Source organism: Rhinoderma darwinii, chromosome 1 (genome assembly GCF_050947455.1).
Source record: "Rhinoderma darwinii isolate aRhiDar2 chromosome 1, aRhiDar2.hap1, whole genome shotgun sequence".
In the NCBI taxonomy this organism is placed as follows: domain Eukaryota; kingdom Metazoa; phylum Chordata; class Amphibia; order Anura; family Rhinodermatidae; genus Rhinoderma; species Rhinoderma darwinii.
This window is the reverse complement of record NC_134687.1, coordinates 219,441,769-219,463,895: the sequence shown is the minus strand read 5'-3', so window position 1 is coordinate 219,463,895 and position 22,127 is coordinate 219,441,769. Positions and strand designations below refer to the sequence as shown.

The 22,127-nt window shown below is 42.7% G+C and overlaps 1 protein-coding gene across 1 annotated transcript; it reads right to left on the bottom strand.

Moving 5' to 3' along the window:
- Positions 1-211: 211 nt before the first annotated feature.
- CCNG2 (cyclin G2) lies at positions 212-9,298 on the bottom strand. Its single transcript, XM_075861722.1, has 8 exons — positions 9,010-9,298; positions 8,162-8,306; positions 7,502-7,639; positions 4,502-4,752; positions 3,910-3,988; positions 3,715-3,813; positions 3,051-3,256; positions 212-2,116 (listed from the first exon to the last, which is right to left on the bottom strand). Exons 2-8 carry the CDS (start codon positions 8,297-8,299, stop codon positions 1,978-1,980), a joined length of 1,050 nt encoding a protein of 349 aa, XP_075717837.1. The 5' UTR covers positions 8,300-8,306; positions 9,010-9,298; the 3' UTR covers positions 212-1,977.
- Between the last annotated feature and the right edge of the window lie 12,829 nt (positions 9,299-22,127).

Below are 22,127 nucleotides of genomic sequence, written 5' to 3'. Positions count from 1 at the left end.
TTTATATTTTATTTTTTTTGAAACATAGCAACCGTTATTTGACACTTCTGACAATTCATCTTTAAAGATTGAAAACAAGAGGCACCCATTAGTTTGGCAACAAGACAGCAAAATCTGTCATTGATTTTTGCAAGTTAGGCCTTATTCACACGAAAGTGTGCGTTTTGCGCGTGCAAAAAAAAATGCGGCGTTTTTTGCGTGTTGTAGTTCCGTGTGTCATCAGTGTTTGCTGCGTGGTTTTCATGCATATGCCATCCTTATGACACGCGGTTTTGAAGTTCAGAAAAACAAATGAAGGAAGGGCTTTTATTTTTTCCTTCATTTCTTTATCTACTGTTGCGCGACATACGGACATGCTTCCGTGCACGATTAACAAACACCCATTGACTTCAATGGGTGCGTGATGCACGAAAACCGGCCAAGTATAGGACATGTCGCGAGTTTTACGCAGCGGACATACGCTGCGTGAAAATCACGGACTGTCAGAATGGCCCCATTCACTAACATAGGTTCGTGCGACGCGCATTATTTTCACGCGCGTAAAACACGTTCGTGTGAATAAGGCCTTAGAATAGCCTCCAGTCATTGGCGAGGGAGGCTATTCTAAAGGCCCTTTTACATAGGCAAACAATCAGGAATCGTTCCCCCATCACTGCCCTGTGTAAATAGGGCAACGTTCATCCAATGAAGGAGCGTTTGCTTGCTCATCGGCCCTTTTACGCACCATCTCTGTGTAAACAGGGAGCCGTGCTGCAGACATGATGGAACTGCATGGGAACGACCTGTCTGGTTGACCGGCGTAAAAGGACCCTCACACAAAGCCTATTGTCGTTTTGTTTACAAGTATTTTATGAAAAAAAAGTGTCTACGTGAATGTTTTCTTTGCTTAGAATAATCTTGCTTTGATAAATTATCAAACGTACACAACGCTACACGACAGTGGGTTGCATTGCCAAACCAAATTTATCATGTGTGAAACTAAGATTATCTAATCCTTGGTGTAAACCACCACGACCGAATACAATCCCAATAAAAAGCACGGAAATAAATGATTAAACAAAGCTCTAAGCACCTGAGTCCATGGGTCACTTCTCGGTTATGATGCCATAGAAATAAAAATACCTATAAATGGTGGCATTATGCACGGTCGGAGTAAGACAGAGGTGACACTGGGCTGCTGTTTTCTTATTATAGGTAGCAGAAATAAAGACATTGTTTTTTATATTACGTTCATATTTTCTGAGCCTAAACACTGATAAACGTTCTAATTACTACATTACTACTACTGCTATCGAATGTGGTCTTGCTGGATTAAATGCGGTTACCAATCCTGGTTTAAGTCCTGAGGGCTACCAACTTGTTGGGTGGGGAGAAGAGAAAAAAAAAAAAAAAAAAAAGTGGTAGGGGGTTATAAAATAAGCCAATTTTTCTTTTTATTTATGAGCTAGTCCACTTATCTAGTTGGGAAACTTTACTCATGTACTTGTGGATAGGGGGACTGGGGGTGTTACTTAGAATTCATTTAACAATCGCTTCCAAGCATAAACTATGTAATATAGTTAAGTAAAATATGGAATGTAGAAGTAACATCTAAACAGAACCAGAGATTTGTAAGAATTACATTTTGAGTTTTCAGAAAATTAAAACAGAATACAACAGCAATAAAAACAAGACAGGCGAAAGAAACCACACTGTTCTATGTTCAGCTTTAGAAAAAAACAAAGAAAAAAACCTAGTAAAGGAATAGAAACAAACTGAACATGGGGGGGGGAGGGAAGAGTTCTAGAGGAAAACCTAAATCACTACATTTTAGAAAAAAATAAAAACATTAAAAAAAAGGCATACAAACCATTGTTTTTGTTGGCATTTGAAAAGATCGATAAACTTGTGTAAGCAAACAAAAACTAATCTCATATTCCATCCACATCATATTGTAGTACAATGACATTACATGCATACAAATATTATTGTCCTTTGCTACAAAGGGTAGAGGTGACGACTACGACATTTCATTTTTGGCTTGTAGTCATCAAAAAAGAAAGACGCCTCAAGGTCACTTGGAGGAGAGCTGCTCAGACTGTCCTCCCCGCTGCTCATATCTTCACATGAATCCTCACTAAGGGTGGAAAGGAAAAGTCTTATTTCATATTAACGCTTAGAAATGTACATGGGTTCTGACAACGTAGTTTATTTACTCATGAAGAGGGCCCAAGGCCACTTTAACATGGCAGTATTTATAGGCCAGAACCAGAAGTTTTTATCAGTGGGGGTCTGGACTCCGACATCAGCCGTGCACTAGGAAAAAGACTGGTTGTCAAGAACAGAAGACGTTTTCTATGTAGCGGGTACACGGTGCAATAAACATCAGAGGATATTATGCCACCAGATTTCTCAATATCTTGCCAGGTACTATTTTTGCTCACTTAGACAGCATATTTTAATTACGGAAACTAAACAAAATGTTTTCATCAAGTTTATATTCCCGTTTCAGACAGCAGCAATAGGGACACATTTAAACGCCCATATTACGACCACAAGACTTCCATGGTTCTACTGAACCAAACCGAGAGGATTATAGAACCTTCTAACAGTCTGTCAAAGACCTAAATACATTCTGGTCATCCCCATTTCTCAACAGCAGCCATTACGGCTCCTAGGAGGTTTGTCGTCCATTTTTTCTGGAACGAAGTCTGGTTTTTTTTTTTTTTTATATATATATATATATATATATATATCGATTTCTTGAGTTCCACTACTCTGCCTGTCATTGTTGCAGACCAGGCATGGCAAGCCATCGGCAACCTGCAATTGCGTAGCTTGTTCGCCAACGAGATTATGGAGGGCACCCCCACCCTCCCTCTGTAAATCCACTTAGAGGACGTGGTCAATAGCAACATCTAAAGGGTCAGACGTCAGGTATATGAGTTATTGTTGATCCCAGACGCTGCAGGTTATAGCACCTGCCAGTGCCATAAACGTACAGCACGACAACAAGTGAACGATGGTTGGGAAACTCGAGCGTTCGCTTATCTATATCAAATAGCACATACCTCTCGCTCTCATTCATATAGCCACACTCGGGAATAGTGGGCAGCTCTGGAACACTGTAGTAACTATGATGCAGGTTCTGTGCTGTGCGTCTCGACACAATCCATACAAGCTTCTTGTGGTCAGGTTTGAGGCATTCTGGGGAGGAATAATCTGCTAGGCATTTTGACACCAGCTCTCGCCAGTAAAGCATGTCTTTGTCATTTACCTGGGAGAAGAGATGGGGATATATATTTTTTAATATACTGATCAACCTTTGCTTGCTGTCACACAAATTAAGAAAAAAGGGATTATTAAAATCATTTATTGCTTTAAACACACCCGGTCCATACACCATATTAGGACATATGGCGGTAACAGCCGTGTCCCTTTATTGGGATCCCCTCCTATTAGCTAGTGCATTGAGCAGCTTGGCATTACAGGCCAACACCGTGATCTTATCGTGTGCCCCACTCACCTGCTCAATGAAAAAGGCAGTCAAAAAGGAGACAATGGCTCTTAACCTGCACTACATTTCAATTGTAACTGTCCTTATAACTACATGCAATATTGTATCATTCACTATAGGAGAACATTACCATAAAGGCCTCAGGCTAACCTCGGAATAAGAACCCCAGTGAGATGCCATTACTCAGAATACAATTACAATGTATACAGTTCAATCACCTTTGAATGTTTTTGTAGACGAAGGGCGATCTCAAATAGTTCTAGAGACTTCAAGGTTTCTACTTCGAGGGTAAGAAGGCACAAGGCTAACACTGAGGGCTGGAGAAAGAAAAGAGACAAACAAGAAAGTAAGCCTGGTGAGTCTGATCAGAGACCGGCACGCTGGATCAGCTTGGAAATGAAAACAAAACCTACTTTTGCTTTGGAAAAAATGAGCCGGCAGTTGCAAGCTTTCAGCTGGGCTTCCAGTTTCTCAAGGCTCAATACTTCTTTCCTGCAAAACACAAAAACCTTCACATTAAAAAACAAAGATTACTGGAAACAATAGCAAAATTACATTTCAATAAGGAAGCTTTCCATTTAGTATTGTTATTCTCCTAGTGATCGGCATTTCGATTATGGTACAGAGCCTCAGAGTTATGTAAGTTACATATAGAGCATAAAACACAAGGTCACAGTGTAGCGAGTAATAAATAGATCAGATTCTGGGGAGCCAATATCATCACTCCCAACAGATTAGCGGAAAGCAGTACCGCCAAGTACCAACGGCTCAAAGTTTTAAGCACTAACTGCTCTAAAGGCCATTTAAAATATGTATTCCGACCCCTCATGGACGACAAATAAAACCCTCTATAGTCAGTCTGAGATCAAAGATGTACCAAAGTGATTTAAACATCAATGTGTAATGCTAGATGCTTCCCTTTCAGCTATTATATAGCGCAACAATTGGTAAACGCTCTGAAAATCACTTATAGAAAGCACTTGGCATAAAAGGTGGCGCACTAACCTCGCAGAGGAATGGCAGAGGACTATTGTGTGATATAAGTGCAAGAAGGTTAAGGCAGTGGTTGCTTTGAATTCAAAGTGCAATTTTTCGGAAATTATTTTCTCCATTCGTTTAATGTCGGACACAGTGCATTTACATTGGCTGATGCGGATCACATCATGGACGGACGGGACATTGCAGTCTTCTTCCACAACTCGTGCTGCCAATTGAAAACAGCAAACACCAATACAAGAGAGGTGTTTCAGCTTCACCTGAATACAAAACACAGAAAAATACAAAATCACTCTCCAGGACATGGAGAAGAGCACAATTTTCTAGTAACAAGTAAGGATTTAAAGAGGCTCTGTCACCAGATTTTGCAACCCCTATCTGCTATTGCACCAGATAGGCGCTGCAATGTAGATCACAGTAACGTTTTTAAAAAACGAGCATTTTTGGCCAAGTTATGACCATTTTTGTATTTTGCAAGCCTCATTTGCATAAAGTCCAAGTGGGCGTGTTGAAAAGTAAAAGTACAACTGGGCGTGTATTATGTGCGTACATCGGGGCGTTTTTACTACTTTTACTAGCTGGGCGTTCTGACGAGAAGTATCATCCACTTCTCTTCAGAACGCCCAGCTTCTGACAGTGCAGATCTGTGACGTCACTCACAGGTCCTGCATCGTGTCGGCCACATCGGCACCAGAGGCTACAGTTAATTCTGCAGCAGCATCAGCATTTGCAGGTAAGTAGCTACATCGACTTACCTGCAAACGCTGATGCTGCTGCAGAATCAACTGTAGCCTCTGGTGCCGATGTGTCCTCGCTCGTCTGACACGATGCAGGACCTGTGAGTGACGACACAGCGTGATCTCTCGAGAACACGGCTGTGTCTGCACTGCCAGAAGCTGGGCGTTCTGAAGAGAAGTGGATGATACTTCTCATCAGAACGCCCAGCTAGTAAAAGTAGTAAACACGCCCCGATGTACGCACATAATACACGCCCACTTGGACTTTTGCAAGCCTCATTTGCATAAATACAAAAATGGTCATAACTTGGCCAAAAACGCTCGTTTTTTTAAAATAAAAACGTTACTGTAATCTACATTGCAGCGCCGATCGGCTGCAATAGCAGATAGGGGTTGCAAAATCTGGTGACAGAGCCTCTTTAAAGAGGCTCTGTCACCAGATTATAACTTGACTATCTCCTACATAGTCTGATCGGCGCTGTAATGTAGATAACAGTGGTTTTTATTTAGAAAAACAATCATTTTTTACATTTATGCTAATTAGTTTCTTATCCTCTTAACGCCGAAGGACGGAAGTATCCGTCCTCAGCAGCTGCTAGTTTGCGCAGGACGACGGATATATCCGTCCTGTGATGGCGCGGGTACTGCCAGTGTACAAACGCGATCAGCGTCAGGAGCACAGCTGTTATTACACAGCCTGGCTCCTGCCGCAATCGAAGCGCGCTCCGATTACAGCAGTTTAACCCATTAAATACCTCTGTCAATAGCGACATCTAATGTGTTTGACAGAGGGAGGGCGCTCCCTCTATCACCCCATGGGCGCCCCCGAAAAGAAATCGCAGGGCACCGTCGGGTTTCCATGGCAGCCGGGGGCCTAACAAAGACTCCCAGGTCTGCCTTCAACAAATGCCTGTTAGGCGATGCCGGAGGCACGGCCTAATAGATTGCCTGTCTACTAAGTATACCAAAGCATTGTATATGCAATCAGCAAATCGCATAGTGAAGTCCCCTGGTGGGACTAAAAAAATAAATGTAAAAGCAGTTAAATAAAGTTTGTGAAAAAAAAAAATAATAATAATAATAATTTAGTCAAAATAAAAAACATTTTTTCCCAAAAAGTGGTTTTATTTAGTAAAAGTGTCAACAAAACACATATGGTAACCCCGCGATCGTAACAACTTGAATAATAAAATAAACACATTAAACTGCCGGATGAACGGCGTCCGCAAAAAACAACGGCAAAATTCCCTCTTCTCTCCCATTCCCCCCATAAAAAATAATCTATAAGTCCTATGTACCCCAAAATAGTACTAATGAAAACGACACCTTGGCCCACAAAAAAAAAAAAAATAAAATCAAGCCCACATACGGCTACATTGACGGAAAAATAAAATTACGTCTCTTGGAATGCGGCGATGCAAATACAAGTAATTTTTTTCTAAACGTTTTTATTGTGCAAACGTAGGAAAACATAAAACCTTTACATATTTGGTATCCCCGTAATCGTGCCGACCCATAGAATAAAGTTAACATGTTATTTACGCTGCATAGTAAACGGCGTAAATTTATAACGTGAAAATCAATGCTGGAATAGCTGCTTATTTTCAATACTCTCCTAAAATAAAGTTAATCGATATATTATAAGCATCTAAAAATGGTACAATTACAAAATACAACTCATCACGCAAAAAACAAGCCCTTATACGGCTAGGTCGACGGAATAAAAAAAAAAAAAAAAGAAAAAAGTTACGACCCTTGGAATGCGACCGTGAAAAAACAAAAAATAATTCTAGGTCATTAACGCGCAAAATGGCCCGGTCATTAAGGGGTTGACAACTGGGCGTATTTTTACTTTTTACCAACTGGGTGTTGTACAGAGGAGTGTATGAGGCTGACCAATCAGTGACCAATCAGCCTCATACACTTCTCATTGTTCCAGCCCAGCTTCTTTCACTGCACAATCACACCGTAACAATGGGCTGGAACAATGAGATGTGTATGACACTGATTGGTCAGCGTCATACACTCCTCTGTACAACGCCCAGTTGGTAAAAAGTAAAGAGACGCCCAGTTGGTCATTAAGAAATTAGCATAAATCTAAAATTGTTCATAACTTGATCAAAAATGATCGTTTTTCAAAATAAAAACCACTGCTGTTATCTATATTCCAGCGCCGATCACATTATGTAGGAGATCGGACACTTATAATCTGGTGACAGAGCCTCTTCAAAATGCCTTCCGCATGCAGGTTTCATAAATACTCCGTCCTTACCTTCATAATGGCCAAAAACCGATCCAAGATGTTCGCAGCCAAGACAAAGGTCTCCATGCTTAAGCCAAAGAAGTTTGTTAGACTCCATAAATCTTCTACTTTTGCATTTCTGGATTTTGGACAGATCGTATTGTCATTCTGGAAATAAGGGGGAGGGGGGAGTTAAGCATTGTTTAACATTGCAATTTCTAAATGTATTTTAGGGTGCACAAACGAATCTACACCCCCAAAAAACCCACTATTCTACAGTTTAATCGGGCGTCAGTTGGTAGATCCTTTCCAGATTTAAAGATCATAAACATTACAGGTGTGGAATGATATACTGCATTCAAGGTGCAAAGAGGAGCAAAGTTTTGACAAACACAATAAAATTATTTTAATCCGGCATCGATGGGACTTGCTCGGCGCTGAATTATCAAACGTTTATAGAAAAGTATACAAAACTCATTTGTACAAGTAGAGAACCTTGAGAAATCAAACCGCTAAAACAGATTCTGCTATTATATGGTTAGTCAGAGAAACGTCCTCTCTGCTCAGTCTTCTCAAATTCCACATATAGTTGCAAATCTGTGCAAGGAACAAGTGCTGGATTATCAAACATCTTAGAGACGATCCATGATGGACTACACCTAGCGACCAATAATAAACAAGACCCCTCACCTCTGCTGTGGACTCTATAAGGATCAAGCCCTTCTCCCTGGGCTGGTACTTGTTTTCTTTTTCCAGATGTACATTGAGCTGCTTTAGGAGCTTGAAGGCTTCATTGCTGGTGTTATCCATGGCGGCCAAAGCCTTCATCTTGGATCTAACGAATAATTAGGAAGACAAAGCTAGAAGTAAACAACCACAGCCTTTACCCTACAAGTCACAGCGATCAGCTGGTGCGGGGAGCGTCCTGCTGATCGGGGCGGAGCTAAGGCGAGGGAAGGGGGAGGAGCAGACCTCTCAGGCTCCAGATCGGCAGTCACGTCCACACAGCACAGGAAACATCCCCTCGGGTGGGGGGGATTTCTTTTGTGTATCTAGTGACTAGGTCTCATCTGATGAAAATGAAAACAACCCCCGCCCCCCGGAGTTCTATCCAAGATCCATATTACTAATAACCAGACACTGTACACATCCCCCCCATCTAATACACCCCCTAAACATCACATCGGCTTCAGCATTCCAGTATATAAGGGCATCGCATCACAATATAATATAAAGGAAAACGCATCAAAAGGGATTCCAAATATGAAACATCTGCGATAAATCACATCGCTCTATGGATTCATATACGGATAGATCGCTAGATACAGGAGAACACAAAAGGGCAAATTTCGCAGGGAATATAGAGATACTATAGATACCTAGATATAGTACGTCATATAGATAATAGCAAACATGTGAAGAGTAAGTAATACTACAGATAAAAGGGAAGGGTCGCCATATAGAACCACTGTATGTAGACAGCACGAAGTACGAGCCGTACTGGAGGGGGAATAGGAGTAGCGGCACAGCGAACCTACCTGCACAAAGTGTCCGTGGTGTCATACAGGTAGAAGGGATTCCTGTCACCTCACAGCAGGGACATTGTAATTGTGGACGACATCAGCAGCCCCCGTGTCTGGACATTGCTGTCATTTTGCGGTACATAATTGATAGTGAAGAGAATTATTAATGGACGCCTACTAGGTTCTTGCCTCTTCGTCTTGTTTTGGTTTCTGATCTTTCAACGCCCTGGAGCCGGAGACGTCACGTGGCGGAGGAATTTCCTACAAAAATCAACACAAAGAACACGGTCCGATGAAAAAATAGTCCCAGGGAGCTATAGGTGGATTTTATGTACTGCTGACAGTCATTTAGTTGAAATAATCATTAATGTGACTGGTACATATGATAAAATATGAGCGTTGGCAGAAAAATGCGGGTTTGAGGAAAATAAAATAGAGCAAATAGTTCGGCGGATGTATACATTAAATAGTTTTATACGTCATACGGCTTAAAATCCCTGCCTACCGCCTTCTGTCATTATCAGTTTGAAAAGACCGCCTGAATTGTCTAGGGATGTGATTGGACAAAGGTTGTACAATGCGTCTAATTGGTTAGTGGTGATAAAATAAATACACGCGTGATTGGCTGTGGTGCTCTTGCAGTGGCGATTGGTGTGGATTGTATGTTCTTGTTGCTGGACAGATTTGTTCAGAAATATTAGGAGTCCTTCGCTGAGAATTTCTGGACATGCGCAGTAATGTCTCGAATGTCACCTCCTGGGACCCGTGTTTACATCTGGAAATGTTAGGGTATGTTCACACGCTGAGAGGCAGTTACGTGTGAAAAGACAGACTGTTAACAGCTGCCTCGTTTCACACGTAAGGGTATGTTCACACGAGGGCGTCCGTTACGGCTGAAATTACGGGGATGTTTCAGCCTGAAAACATCCCCGTAATTTCAGCCGTACCGGCATGTGCAGGCGCTTGAACGCTGCGTCCATTACGGGCGTAATTAGCGCTGCTATTCATTGGAGTCAATGAATAGCGGCTCCAATTACGGCCAAAGAAGTGACAGGTCACTTCTTTGACGCGGGCGTCTATTTACGCGCCGTCATTTGACAGCGGCGCGTAAATATACGCCTCGTGTGAACAGACAAACGTCTGCCCATTGCTTTCAATGGGCAGATGTTTGTCAGCGCTATTGAGGCGCTATTTTCAGACGTAATTCGGGGCAAAAACGCCCGAATTACGTCTGTAAATAGGCCGTGTGAACATACCCTAAAAGCTCCTCCTCGTAATTTACGAGGCGTCTGAGACGCTCGTAAACCTTGAGCCGTGCTTCATTGATTTCAATGAAGAACGTCTCAAATTACGTGGCAAAGAAGTGCCCTGCACTTCTTTGCCGAGGCAGTAAATATACGCGTCGTCGTTTGACAGCTGTCAAACGACGACGCGTAAATAACAGGTCGTCTGCACAGTACGTCGGCAAACCCATTCAAATGAATGGGCAGATGTTTGCCGACGTATTGCAGCCCTATTTTCAGACGTAAAACGAGGCATAATACGCCTCGTATACGTCTGAAATTTGGCCGTGTGAACATACCCTTACCGTGACTACGCTTCTGCGCCCTGGCGTTGTATGCAATAAAAATATATCTAAAATCCATATGCAGTGGTTATATATATATATATATATATATTGGTCACAAATTGCTTGGTAAATTACCAATTCATATTAAGATAAAGGGGCTGTTCTACCTTGTCAACCCCTCCTCAAATCAAAACCATCCTGGCAATCAGCTGCCAGGAAAACCTGCAGGAAATGTAGTATAAGGCTTTGTTCACACAGGTTGGATAAAAGTACACAGCGTGTTCGCCCTGGACGCTGCAGGGAATTCCAGACGAAAAACTACCAAATTTTGGTGCACTTTTTCAGCCGGGATGTCTGCTGCGGAAAATAGCAGTTTAAAGGAAAAAAAGAAATCATACTTACCCGTAGCCATGGCGATGCGTCCTACTGACGTTCCTGCAGCCAGGCATCCTGGGATGACGTTTCATCCCATGTGACCACTGCAGGAGTCACATGGGATGAAACGTCATCCCAGGAGGCCGGTCTGGACGAAGAAGCACAGAAATCTGGGTAAGGCCCCATGCACACGATCGTGCCTGTAATTACGGTCCGTGATTAAGGGCGCGGAAAGTCACCCGCATTTGCGGGCCGTGCTCCCATTATAAAGTATGAGAGCACAGTTCGTAAAATAAAAAAATAGGACATCTTTTTTTTTACGGAAGCTTTCTACGGCCCGGACACCTCGGAAATATACGGGAAAGTGTCAGTCGGCCATAGAAATGAATGGGTCCGTAATTACTGATGAAATCTATGGTTGTGTGCATGAGGCCTAAGTGTGAGATTTATTTATTTTTCTCAATAGTGATTTTTGCGTCGGAATCGCAGCTTTTCCGCCGCAAAAATCGCAACATCTGCTCTTTGTTGTGGGTTTTACCTCCCTATTGATTTCAATGGGGAAAACCCGTAACAAAAAAGCAATGATTACGCAAATACAATTGACATTCTGCGGATTAAAAAAAACGCACCGCAGGTCAATTTTAGGGTTTTTTCCGCTGATTATTTACACAGCATGTAGATAACATTTGTTCAAATCTCATCCGCTCTGCTGCTACTGTATTATGCTGCGGATTTTCCGCAACTAAATACATTTAGGCTACGTGTGAACTTACTCTTAGGGGGGATTCACACGAGCGTGATTTTCGTGCGTGCAGGCCGCGTATTTTTTGCGCGCCACGCACAGCCCTATAGAAGTCAATGGGGCAGTTCAAACAGTGCGTGATTTGTGCGCAGCGTTTGTTCGCTGCGTACAAAACGCATCAGGTTCAATATCTCCGCGTATTTCGCGCATCACGCACCCATTGAAGTCAATGGGTGCGTGAAAACCACGCAGGTCGCACGGAAGCACTTCCGTGCGAACCGACTGAAACAGCGCACCAGCTGTCAAAAGGATGAATGTAACCAGAAAAGCACCAGGTGCTTTTCTGTTTCCAAACATCCAAACGGAGTGTCTTTGAGATGAGCGAACCCGGACAATCGAACCGAACTTCCCCGGGTTTGGCCGAACTCGTTTTGGCCGAACCCGGCAAAAAAAATTCCGGTACGCGGCGTCAGGAGATAGTCAATGTCCAGGGTGCTGAAAGAGTTAAACTGTTTCAGCACCATGGACAGTGACTACCGATCCCAATAAACATGAACCTGTAAAAAAAAACGAAGTTCTGACTTACCGATAACTCCCGGCTTCTTCCTCCAGTCTGACCTCCCGGGATGACAATTCAGTTCAAGTGACAGCTCCAGCCAATCACAGGCCAAGCACAGGCTGCAGCGGTCACATGGACTGCCGCGTCATCCAGGGAGGTGGGGCCCGATGTCAAGAGAGGCGCGTCACCAAGGACGCGTCACCAAGGCAACGGCCGGGAAGTTCTCGGTAAGTACGAACTTTTTCTTTTTTTTTAACAGGTTGCTGTATATTGTGTTCGGCATTCACTGTCGAGGGTGCTGAAAGAGTTACTGCCGATCAGTTAGCTCTTTCAGCACCTTGGACAGTGACGGGCGTCGACTAGCCTCATCTCTATGATGGCGGCTGCGCGAAAATCACGCAGCCGCGCATCATACACGGATGACACACGCAGCTGTCAAATGTTTTTTGTGCGCGGAAAACGCAGCGTTGTTTGCGCGCGCAAAAACGCAACGTTCGTCTGAATCTGCCCTAAAGCTGGCCAATAAACATTACATGAATGTCTAAGGTTTCGTTCACATCTGCGTCAGGGCTCCGTTCATGGGTTCCGTCAGAACTTTCGGTCAGGGGAACCCATGAACGGAACCCTGACTGAAACAAACGGAAACTATAGAATCAATGGTGATGCAAACGGAAACCTATGGTTTTCGTTTGTTTCAGTCAGGGTTCCGTTCATGGGTTCCCCTGATGGAAAGCTCAGACGGAACCCATGAACGGAGCCCTGACGCAGATGTGAACGAAGCCTTAGGTGGTGATTTCAGCAATGAACTGCATTGTGATCTTCATGCATTACAGGCTAATCAGTGATGTATTTAGTCCCGAGTTTTCATGCATAATAATGATGATGGTAGAACCGTCAATAACCTACACGGCTGTGTAGAACACAAGATGATTGCAATAGCCATTCATAGTGTCTTCAGTGTCTTTAGGACGCTGCCTTTTTTGGACTTTAGGACGCAGCGATTTTGTTTTGGTGTTTCATGTCTTCATTCTGAAAGCCATAACTTTTTTATTTTTCCATCTACAACCTCCCTCTGTCTAACCACTTAAATGCCGCGGTCAGCAATAACAGCGGCATCTAAGGGGTAAAAGGCTGGGATTAGAGTTATCACTGATCCCAGCTGTTAGAGCGAAGGATCAGCTGTATTAATACAGCCACCACCTGCAAGTAATGGGGCAGGCAGCGCTCCTGTACCCACGCCCTCACCATGACATACATTTACATCATGTAGAGGGAACTATATAGTACATTTACGTCATGGGGCAGAAAGGGGTTAATGCTGTGCACCATTTGAGTATGTTCACACAGGGCGGATACGCTGCATAAAAGCACAAAGCGTATCAACCCTGTGCGTCGCAGGGCATTCTGGCCGAAAAAAACGCACCAAATTGTGGTGCAGTTCTTCAGCCGGGATGTCCGCTGCTGAAAACTGCACAAAATAAAAAAAGTTTCATACTTATGTAGCCAAGGCGACGCATCCCTCTGCCGCCCTGCAGGCCGGCCTCCTGGGATGACGTTTCATCCCATGTGACCGCTGCAACCTGCGATCTGCTGCAGCGGTCCCATGGGATGAAACATCATCCGAGGAGGCCGGCCTGGACGAAGAAGCACAGAATTCTGGGTGAGAATAAGATTTTTTTTTTGAGTTGCGATTTTTGCAGCTTTTCCACCGCAAAAATCGCAAGATCTGCTATTTGTTTTGCGTTTTACCTCCCATTGAATTCAAGGGAAAAACCTGCAACAAAAATGCAAATACAATTTAAATGTTGCAGATTAAAAAAAGAAGCAGGTTCGTTTCTAAGCATTTTTTCCGCTCATTATTTACACAGCGTGTGGATGAGATTTATGCAAATCTCATCCAATTTGCTGCTACTGTATTATGCTGCGTATTTTCTGCAACGAAATCCGTTGTGGAAAATCTGCAGTATCTACGCTACATGTGAACTTACCCTTTGGGTGGATTCACACGCGGCAGATTTGTTGCAGAAGTTTCTGCAACTGAAAATAAGTTCCTTTTATCTTCATGGAACTTGCAGAAATCCATGCACCTGCTGCAGAAACAACCCCATTAAGATGCCTTGTCTGCAACAAAATCTGCTGCATGTGAATCCACCCTTAGGCCCCATGCACACGACCGTAAAAATCGTCCGTACTTGCGGACTGCAATTACGGTCCGCAATTACGGACGCATTCACTCCTATTGTTCACCTGACACCTTCCCGTTTATTTATAGGCCATGCTGTAGAAGTGTACCGCAAAAGATAGGACATGTCCTATCTTTTGCCTATTATGGTCCTTGCTGCCATACTTTGTATGGGGGCACTGGGCGGTAGTGCACGCAAACACGGCCCGTGATTACGGGCACGGCTGTGTGCATGGGGCCTTAGTTCTCCAAGCATCCTCTCATGGGAATACAGACACAGGTCTTAAAGAAGGGCCTTATTTTTTGCCTAATCAGCTTGACAAGTTTATTGTCATTAACCCCTTCCCACTCCTGGATGTACTATTAGGTCATGGCAGCTGTATCGTTCGCGCTCCATGACCTAATAGTACGTCTCGGGAGTAACGGCCGTTTCGGCCATCCTCCCGACACATACAGGAGCTGTGACAGCTGCTGTCTCGTACAGCAGCTGTCACAGCTCCTACAGCGGGGACCGATTAACCCCTTAAAAGCCGCGTTCTATAGAGATCGCGCCTTTTTAGGGGTTAAGCTGCCATCGCCGGCCTGATACACGATAGCGGCCGGCGATGGTGACTATGGCAACCGGACACCAAACAATGGCGTCTGGCTATGCCATAGACGGAAGCCTAGTGGGTCCTGACAACGTCAGGACCCACTATGCTTGCTGTCAGTGAGTAACTGACAGTTCTAATACACTGCACTACGCATGTAGTGCAGTGTATTAGAATTGCGATCAGGGCCTCCTGCCCTCAAGTCCCCTAGTGGGACAAAGTAAAAAAGTTAAAAAAAGATGTGTAAAAATAAGAAAATAAAAGTTTTAAAAGTATTAAAAGTAAAAATCCCCCTTTTTACCTTATCAGTCATTTATTATGAATAAAAATATATAAACAAACAAATAAACTATACATAATTGGTATTGCCGCGTCCGTAACGGCCTGAACTACTAAATTATTTCATTATTTATCCCGCACGGTGAACGCCGTAAAAGAAAATAATAATAAACCGTACCACAATCACAATTGTTTGGTCACTTCACCTCCCAAAAAATGGAATAAAAAGATATCAAAAAGTCGCATGTACACGAAAAATGGTCCTGATCGAAACTACAGTTCGTTACGCCAAAAATAAGTCCCTGCACGGCTTTATTGATTGAAAAATAAAAAACTTCTGGCGCTTAGAATAAGGTAACACAAAAAGTAAATGATTTTTTACAAAACGTATTTTATTGTGCAAACGCCATAAGACATAAAAAAACTATAAACATCTGGTATCGCCGTAATCGTATTGCCCCGCAGAATAAAGAGAATATGTAATTTATAGCGCACGGTGAACGCTGTAAAAAAAATTGAATAGAAAAACAATAGTAGAATTGCTGTTTTTTAGTCACCACACCACCTAAAAATAGAATAAAATCCATTCTGCACCCCAAGAAAACTACAATTGATTCCTCAAGGGGTCTAGTTTCCAAATTGGGTTCACTTTTGGGGGGTTTCCAATGTTTTGGCACCACAAGACCTCTTCAAACCGGACATGGTGCCTAATAAAAAAGAGGCCTCAAAATCCACTAGGTGGTCCTTTGCTTCGGAGGCCGGCGCTTCAGTCCATTACCGCACTAGGGCCACATGTGGGATTTTTCTCAAAACTGCAGAATCTGGGCAATACGTATTAAGTTGCGTTTCTCTGATAAATCCTTTTTCTGACAAAAAAAAAAAAGTACATTTCACCTCTACTTTGCTCTAAATTTCTGTGAAACACCTAAAGGGTTCATAAACTTTTTAAATGAGGTTGTGAATACTTTGAGGGGTCTAGTTTCTAAAATGGGGTGTTTGATAGGGGTTTCTAATATATGGGCCCCTCAAAGCAACTTCAGAACTGAACTGGAACCTAAAAAAATAAATAAATGAGGCAATACTTCGCTTCTTACATTATACTCATAATGAGCCGTGCCCACCCCGAGATTACCCCAGTTTTGACCGTTTGTATAAACGGAGACCCCTATTAGACCGTTTCAGTGCCCGGTTTTCCCAAGCATACACCCCCGAGAAGTGTATTTCTATTGATGAGTCCCTGGTACATTTTAAAGGGAGGGTTCAATTCCGCGAGTACCTGCCGGGTAAGAGGGCAAGGTATGGCGTGAAGATGTATAAGCTGTGCGAGAGTGCATCAGGGTATACCTACAGATTTAGGATATATGAAGGAAAGGCCACCCCCAAACCAGACTGCATCCTGGACTACAATAGGTACATGGGAGGGATGGACTTGACAGATCAAGTCCTGAAGCCCTACAGCGCCATGCGGTGTGGTATAAGAAGCTGGCCGGGCACATCATACAGATGGCTTTGTACAATGCGTACGTGCTACGTCGATGTGCAGGCCAGACGCGAACTTTCCTGGAATTTCAAGAGGTGATTATCAAGAACCTAATCTTTAGGGACCAAGAAGGGGGGGGCACCCAGTACTTCTGGAAGCGGGGCCACACGCATCGTACCAGGGCGGCAACACTTTCCAGGAGAAGTTCCCCAAACTGGCAAGAAGGGAAAAAGTCAAAAGAGGTGCAAAGTCTGCTATAAGAGGGCGATAAGGGATGACACAATATATCAATGTGACACGTGCCCCACATAACCAGAGCTCTGTATGAAAGAGTTTTTTAAAATTTATCATACATCCCTTGGTTTATAATTTACCCCAATTTTACTTACCCTGATGCACTCCGCACAGCTTATCCCCCCTCGTCTTTCCCCTCTGAGCCCTGCTGTGTGCCCAGGCAGCTGATAACAGCCACATGTAGGGTATTGCCATACCCGGGAGAACCCACATTACAGTTTATGGGGTGTAGGTCTCCGGTCAAAATGCTCACTACACCTCTAGATGAATGCCTTAAGGGTGTAGTTTTTAAAATGGGGTCACTTCTTGCGGGTTTCAACTGTACTGGTACCTCAGGTGCTTCTGCATACATGACTTCGCACTAGAAAATCCCCAGTAGGCCAAATGGTGGTCCTTTCCTTCTGAACCCTCCCATGGGCCCAAACGGCAGTTTATCACCACAAATGGGGTATTGCGGCACTCAGAACAAATTGCGCAACAGAATGGGGTATTTTGTTTCTTGTGAAAATAAGAAATTTTCAGCCAAAACTACATATTATTTGAAAAAAAAAATTTTGCTTTCATTCCCAGCCCAATTCAAATAAGTTCTGTGAAAAAACTATGGGGTCAAAATGTTCACAACACCCATAAATGAATTCCTTGAGGGGTGTAGTTTCCAAAATGGTGTCATTTGTGGTTGGTTTCTATTGCTTTGATACCTCTGAGGCTCTGCAAATGCGACATGGCACCCGAAAACCAATCCAGCAAAATCTGAACTCCAAAGAACAAATAGCGCTCCTTTCCTTCTGAGCCCTCCCATGGGCCCAAACGGCAGTTTATCGCCACAAATGGGGTATTGCTGCACTCAGGAGAAATTGGGCAACAAAATTTAGTATTTTGTTCCCTGTGAAAATAAGAAATTTTGATAAAACATTACATCTTATTGGAAAAAATTGAAATAGGTGCTGTGAAAAAACTGTGCGGTCAAAATGCTAACAACAACCATAAATGAATTCCTTGAGGGGTGTAGTTTCCAAAATGGGGTCACTTCTGGTGGGTTTCCATTGCTTTGATACCTCTGAGGCTCTGCAAATGCGACATGGCACCCGAAAACCAATCCAGCAAAATCTGGACTCCAACAAACATATAGCGCTCCTTTCCTTCTGAGCCCTCCCATGGGCCCAAACGGCAGTTTATCACCACAAATGGGGTATTGCCACACTAAGGACAAATTGGGCAACAAAATGGGGTATTTTGTTCCCTGTGAAAATAAGAAATTTTGATCACAAATGACATTTTATTGGAAAAAATGAAATTTTTTTCATTTCACAGCCCAATTCAAATACGTGCTGTGAAAAAACTGTGCGGTCAAAATGGTAACAACAACCATAAATGAATTCCTTGAGGGGTGTAGTTTCCAAAATGGGGTCACTATTGGAGGATTCCTACTGTTTTGGCACCTCAACACCTCTTCAAACCTGGCATGCTGCCTAAAATATATTCTAATAAAAAAAGAGGCCTCAAAATGCACTAGGTGCTTCTTTGCTTCTAGGGCTTGTGTTTTATTCCACGAGCGCAGTAGAGCCACATGTGGGACATTTCTAAAAACTGCAGAATCTGGACAATACATATTTAGTAGTGTTTCTCTGGTAAAACCTTCTGTGTTACAGAAAAAAAAAAGAATAAAATTGAAATTCAGCAAGAAAAATGAAATTTGCAAATTTCACCTCCACTTTGCTTTAATTCCTGTGAAATGCCTGAAGGGTTAAAAAACTTTCTAAATGCTGTTTTGAATACTTTGAGGGGTCTAGTTTTTAAAATGGGGTGTTTTATTAGGGTTTCTAATACATAGGCCCCTCAAAGCCCCTCAGAACTCAAGAGGTACCTTAAAAAAAAGGCTTTTGAAATTTTCTTAAAAATATGAGAAATTGCTGTTTATGTTCTAAGCCTTGTAACGTCCAAGAAAAATAAAAGAATGTTCAAAAAATTATGCCAATCTAAAGTAGACATATGGGAAATGTGAACTAGTAACTATTTTGGGTGGTATAACCATCTGTTTTACAAGCAGATGCATTTAAATTCTGAAAAATGCAATTTTTTCAAAATTTTCTCTCAATTTTGCACATTTTCACCAATAAACACTGAATATATCGACCAAATTTTACCACGAACATGAAGCCCAATGTGTCACGAGAAAACAATCTCAGAATCGCTTGGGTAGGTTTAAGAAATCCGACGTTATTATAAGTGAAATATGTCAGATTTGAAAAATGGGCTCTGAGCCTTAATGCCACAACTAGGCTGCGTCCTTAAAGAGGCTCTGTCACCCGATTTTCAAACCCCTATCTCGTATTGCAGCAGATCGGCGCTGCAATGTAGATAACAGGAAAGTTTTGTTTTTTTTCAAAAACGAGCATTTTTGGCCAAGTTATAAGCATTTTTATATTTATACAAATGAGCCTTTCTTAAGTACAACTGGGCGTGTTTAAAGTTAAGTACAAGTGGGCGTGTATTGTGTGTGTACATCTGGGCGTTTTTACTTGTTTTACTAGCTGGGCGTTGTGAATAGAAGTGTATGATGCTGACGAATCAGCATCATCCACTTCTCTTCGTCAACACCCAGCTTCTGGCAGTGCACAGACACACAGCGTGTTCTCCAGAGATCACGCTGTGACGTCACTTCCTGCCCCAGGTCCTGCATCGTGTCGGACGAGCGAGGACACATCGGCACCAGGCGACAGAGGCTACATCGACTTACCTGCAAACGCAGATGCTGCTGCAGAATCAACTGTAGCCTCTGTCGCCTGGTGCCGATGTGTCCACGATGCAGGACCTGGGGCAGGAAGTGACGTCACAGCGTGATCTCTCGAGAACACGCTGTGTGTCTGTGCACTGCCAGAAGCTAGGTGTTAACGAAGAGAAGTGGATGATGCTGATTCGTCAGCATCATACACTTCCATTCACAACGCCCAGCTAGTAAAACAAGTAAAAACGCCCAGATGTACACACACAATACACGCCCACTTGTACTTAACTTTAAACACGCCCAGTTGTACTTAAGAAAGGCTCATTTGCATAAATATAAAAATGCTCATAACGTGGCCAAAAATGCTCGTTTTTGAAAAAAAAAAAACTTTACTGTAATCTACATTGCAGCGCCGATCTGCTGCAATATGAGATAGGGGTTTGAAAATCTGGTGACAGAGCCTGTTTAAGGGGTTAAAGATTGACATCTTTTTGGAAGAAAGCTCATATACAAAAACATTTTTGCTAAAGGAGAGCTGCATGCCCATGTGGACACGGTGGCGGAGAGGCCTGTTGATCCAGCTATACAGTTGATGTCGGGACAGGAGCTAGCTATCATTAGAGATTTGGAAGAACTTTTATTAGAACACTCTAGAACCTAGGAGTAAAAACATCCTCAAACCCAAATCTACCACTATGCCTCCCATGCACACATGTCCAGCAGTTAAGGTCTTCATCGACCTAGTGAGTGATATACATACCCTCACTACCGTATCATGGGATACAGCATAATATCTCTAGTGAAGAATGTAAGGCATTACAGGAGCTTCGGTCCCGGAAAGATGGTGTGTACAAACAATCTGATAAAGGGGGAATATAGTCGTCTGGCCTAAGAACCAATATGTACATGAAGCCAAAAGGCAACTGCTAGACAAAAAATGCTACAAACCCCTATGGGTGATCCTACTGTACAATTTCTACATGAGTACACGAATATGGTTGAAGAAGGATTCAGACTAGGGGCACTCACTCTTAATGAGAGAAATTATCTATCAGTCAAAGACCACAGTGTTTGCACTTTCTACATGCGCCCGAAAATCCATAAGAATCTGGAAAACCCACCTGGTAGGCCTATTGTCTCTGGTGTAGGAAATCTCACGGAAAAATGCAACAAATGGTTGGACCAAGAACTTTGTGACATAGTTTATAAGCTCCCCACCTACACCAGAGACACTATGCAGATTTTTAAAGAATTGGATAGGATCAATTTAAGCAAGGATGAGACAATGGTAACCTGTGATGTAGAAAGTCTATATACAAGCATTGACCATAACAAAGGATGTGCAGAGTTAGAGTTCTTTTTGTCTAGGGATGAGGACCTTAATCCTATTAAGAAAGACTTTATATTGAGAGTTCTTAGATTAATTTTGAGGCGGAACTATTTCCTATTTGATGGTCGGTATTACCTGCAGGTAAGAGGCACAGCAATGGGGGCGGCTGTAGCCCCGACATTTGCTAATCTATACCTAGAGTGGTGGGAAGAGGAGATAGTCTTTGGTGACGGTATGAAGATTTTTACTGATAATGTGAGCCTTTGGCTACGCTACATTGATGATATCTTTGTCATCCGGGGAGGTACTACACCAGATCTGCAAAGATTCATCCATTTGTTAAATAGCAATGACTTTAATCTCAGATTGACTCTTACTTTTGATCGCCATCTAATTGCCATCTTGGATGTCACAATTTATACTGACATCAAGGGTGATATCCATACGTATCTGTTCAGGAAAGAAACCTCTACCAACAGCCTGCTTGCTGCTAACAGTGCATATTCTAAAAACACAATAAGGGCTATCCCTAAGGGAGAATTCCTACGACTCAGATGAAACTGTTAGACATTATCTACCTTTAAACAGAGAGCAGTAGAACTCAAATCTAGACTCCAAGTGAGGAACTATTCCAATAGAAGTATTAAAGACGCATACAATATTGCTTTAATAACCAATCGGGAAGAACTGCTCATCCCCAAAAAAATAAAGACGTAACTAAACAAGTTTCTTTCTTGAACAGAACCAAACAATTTCCTAGTCAACCGAGATTCGTTACAAATTACCATGCAGAATGGGACACAATGATGAACATCTTGAATAAGTACTGGTATGTTCTCAAATCGGACTCCGATCTCAATAAAATTCTTGGTGATAGAGTTCCATCGGGTTACCGTAAGGAGTAGCCATTTCTCACGAAATGACACCAGTAGGAATTTTTCGACCCCAGGGTTTTACCCATGCAAATTGTGTAAAGTCTGCAGAGTGTTGACCACAACAAAAGAGTT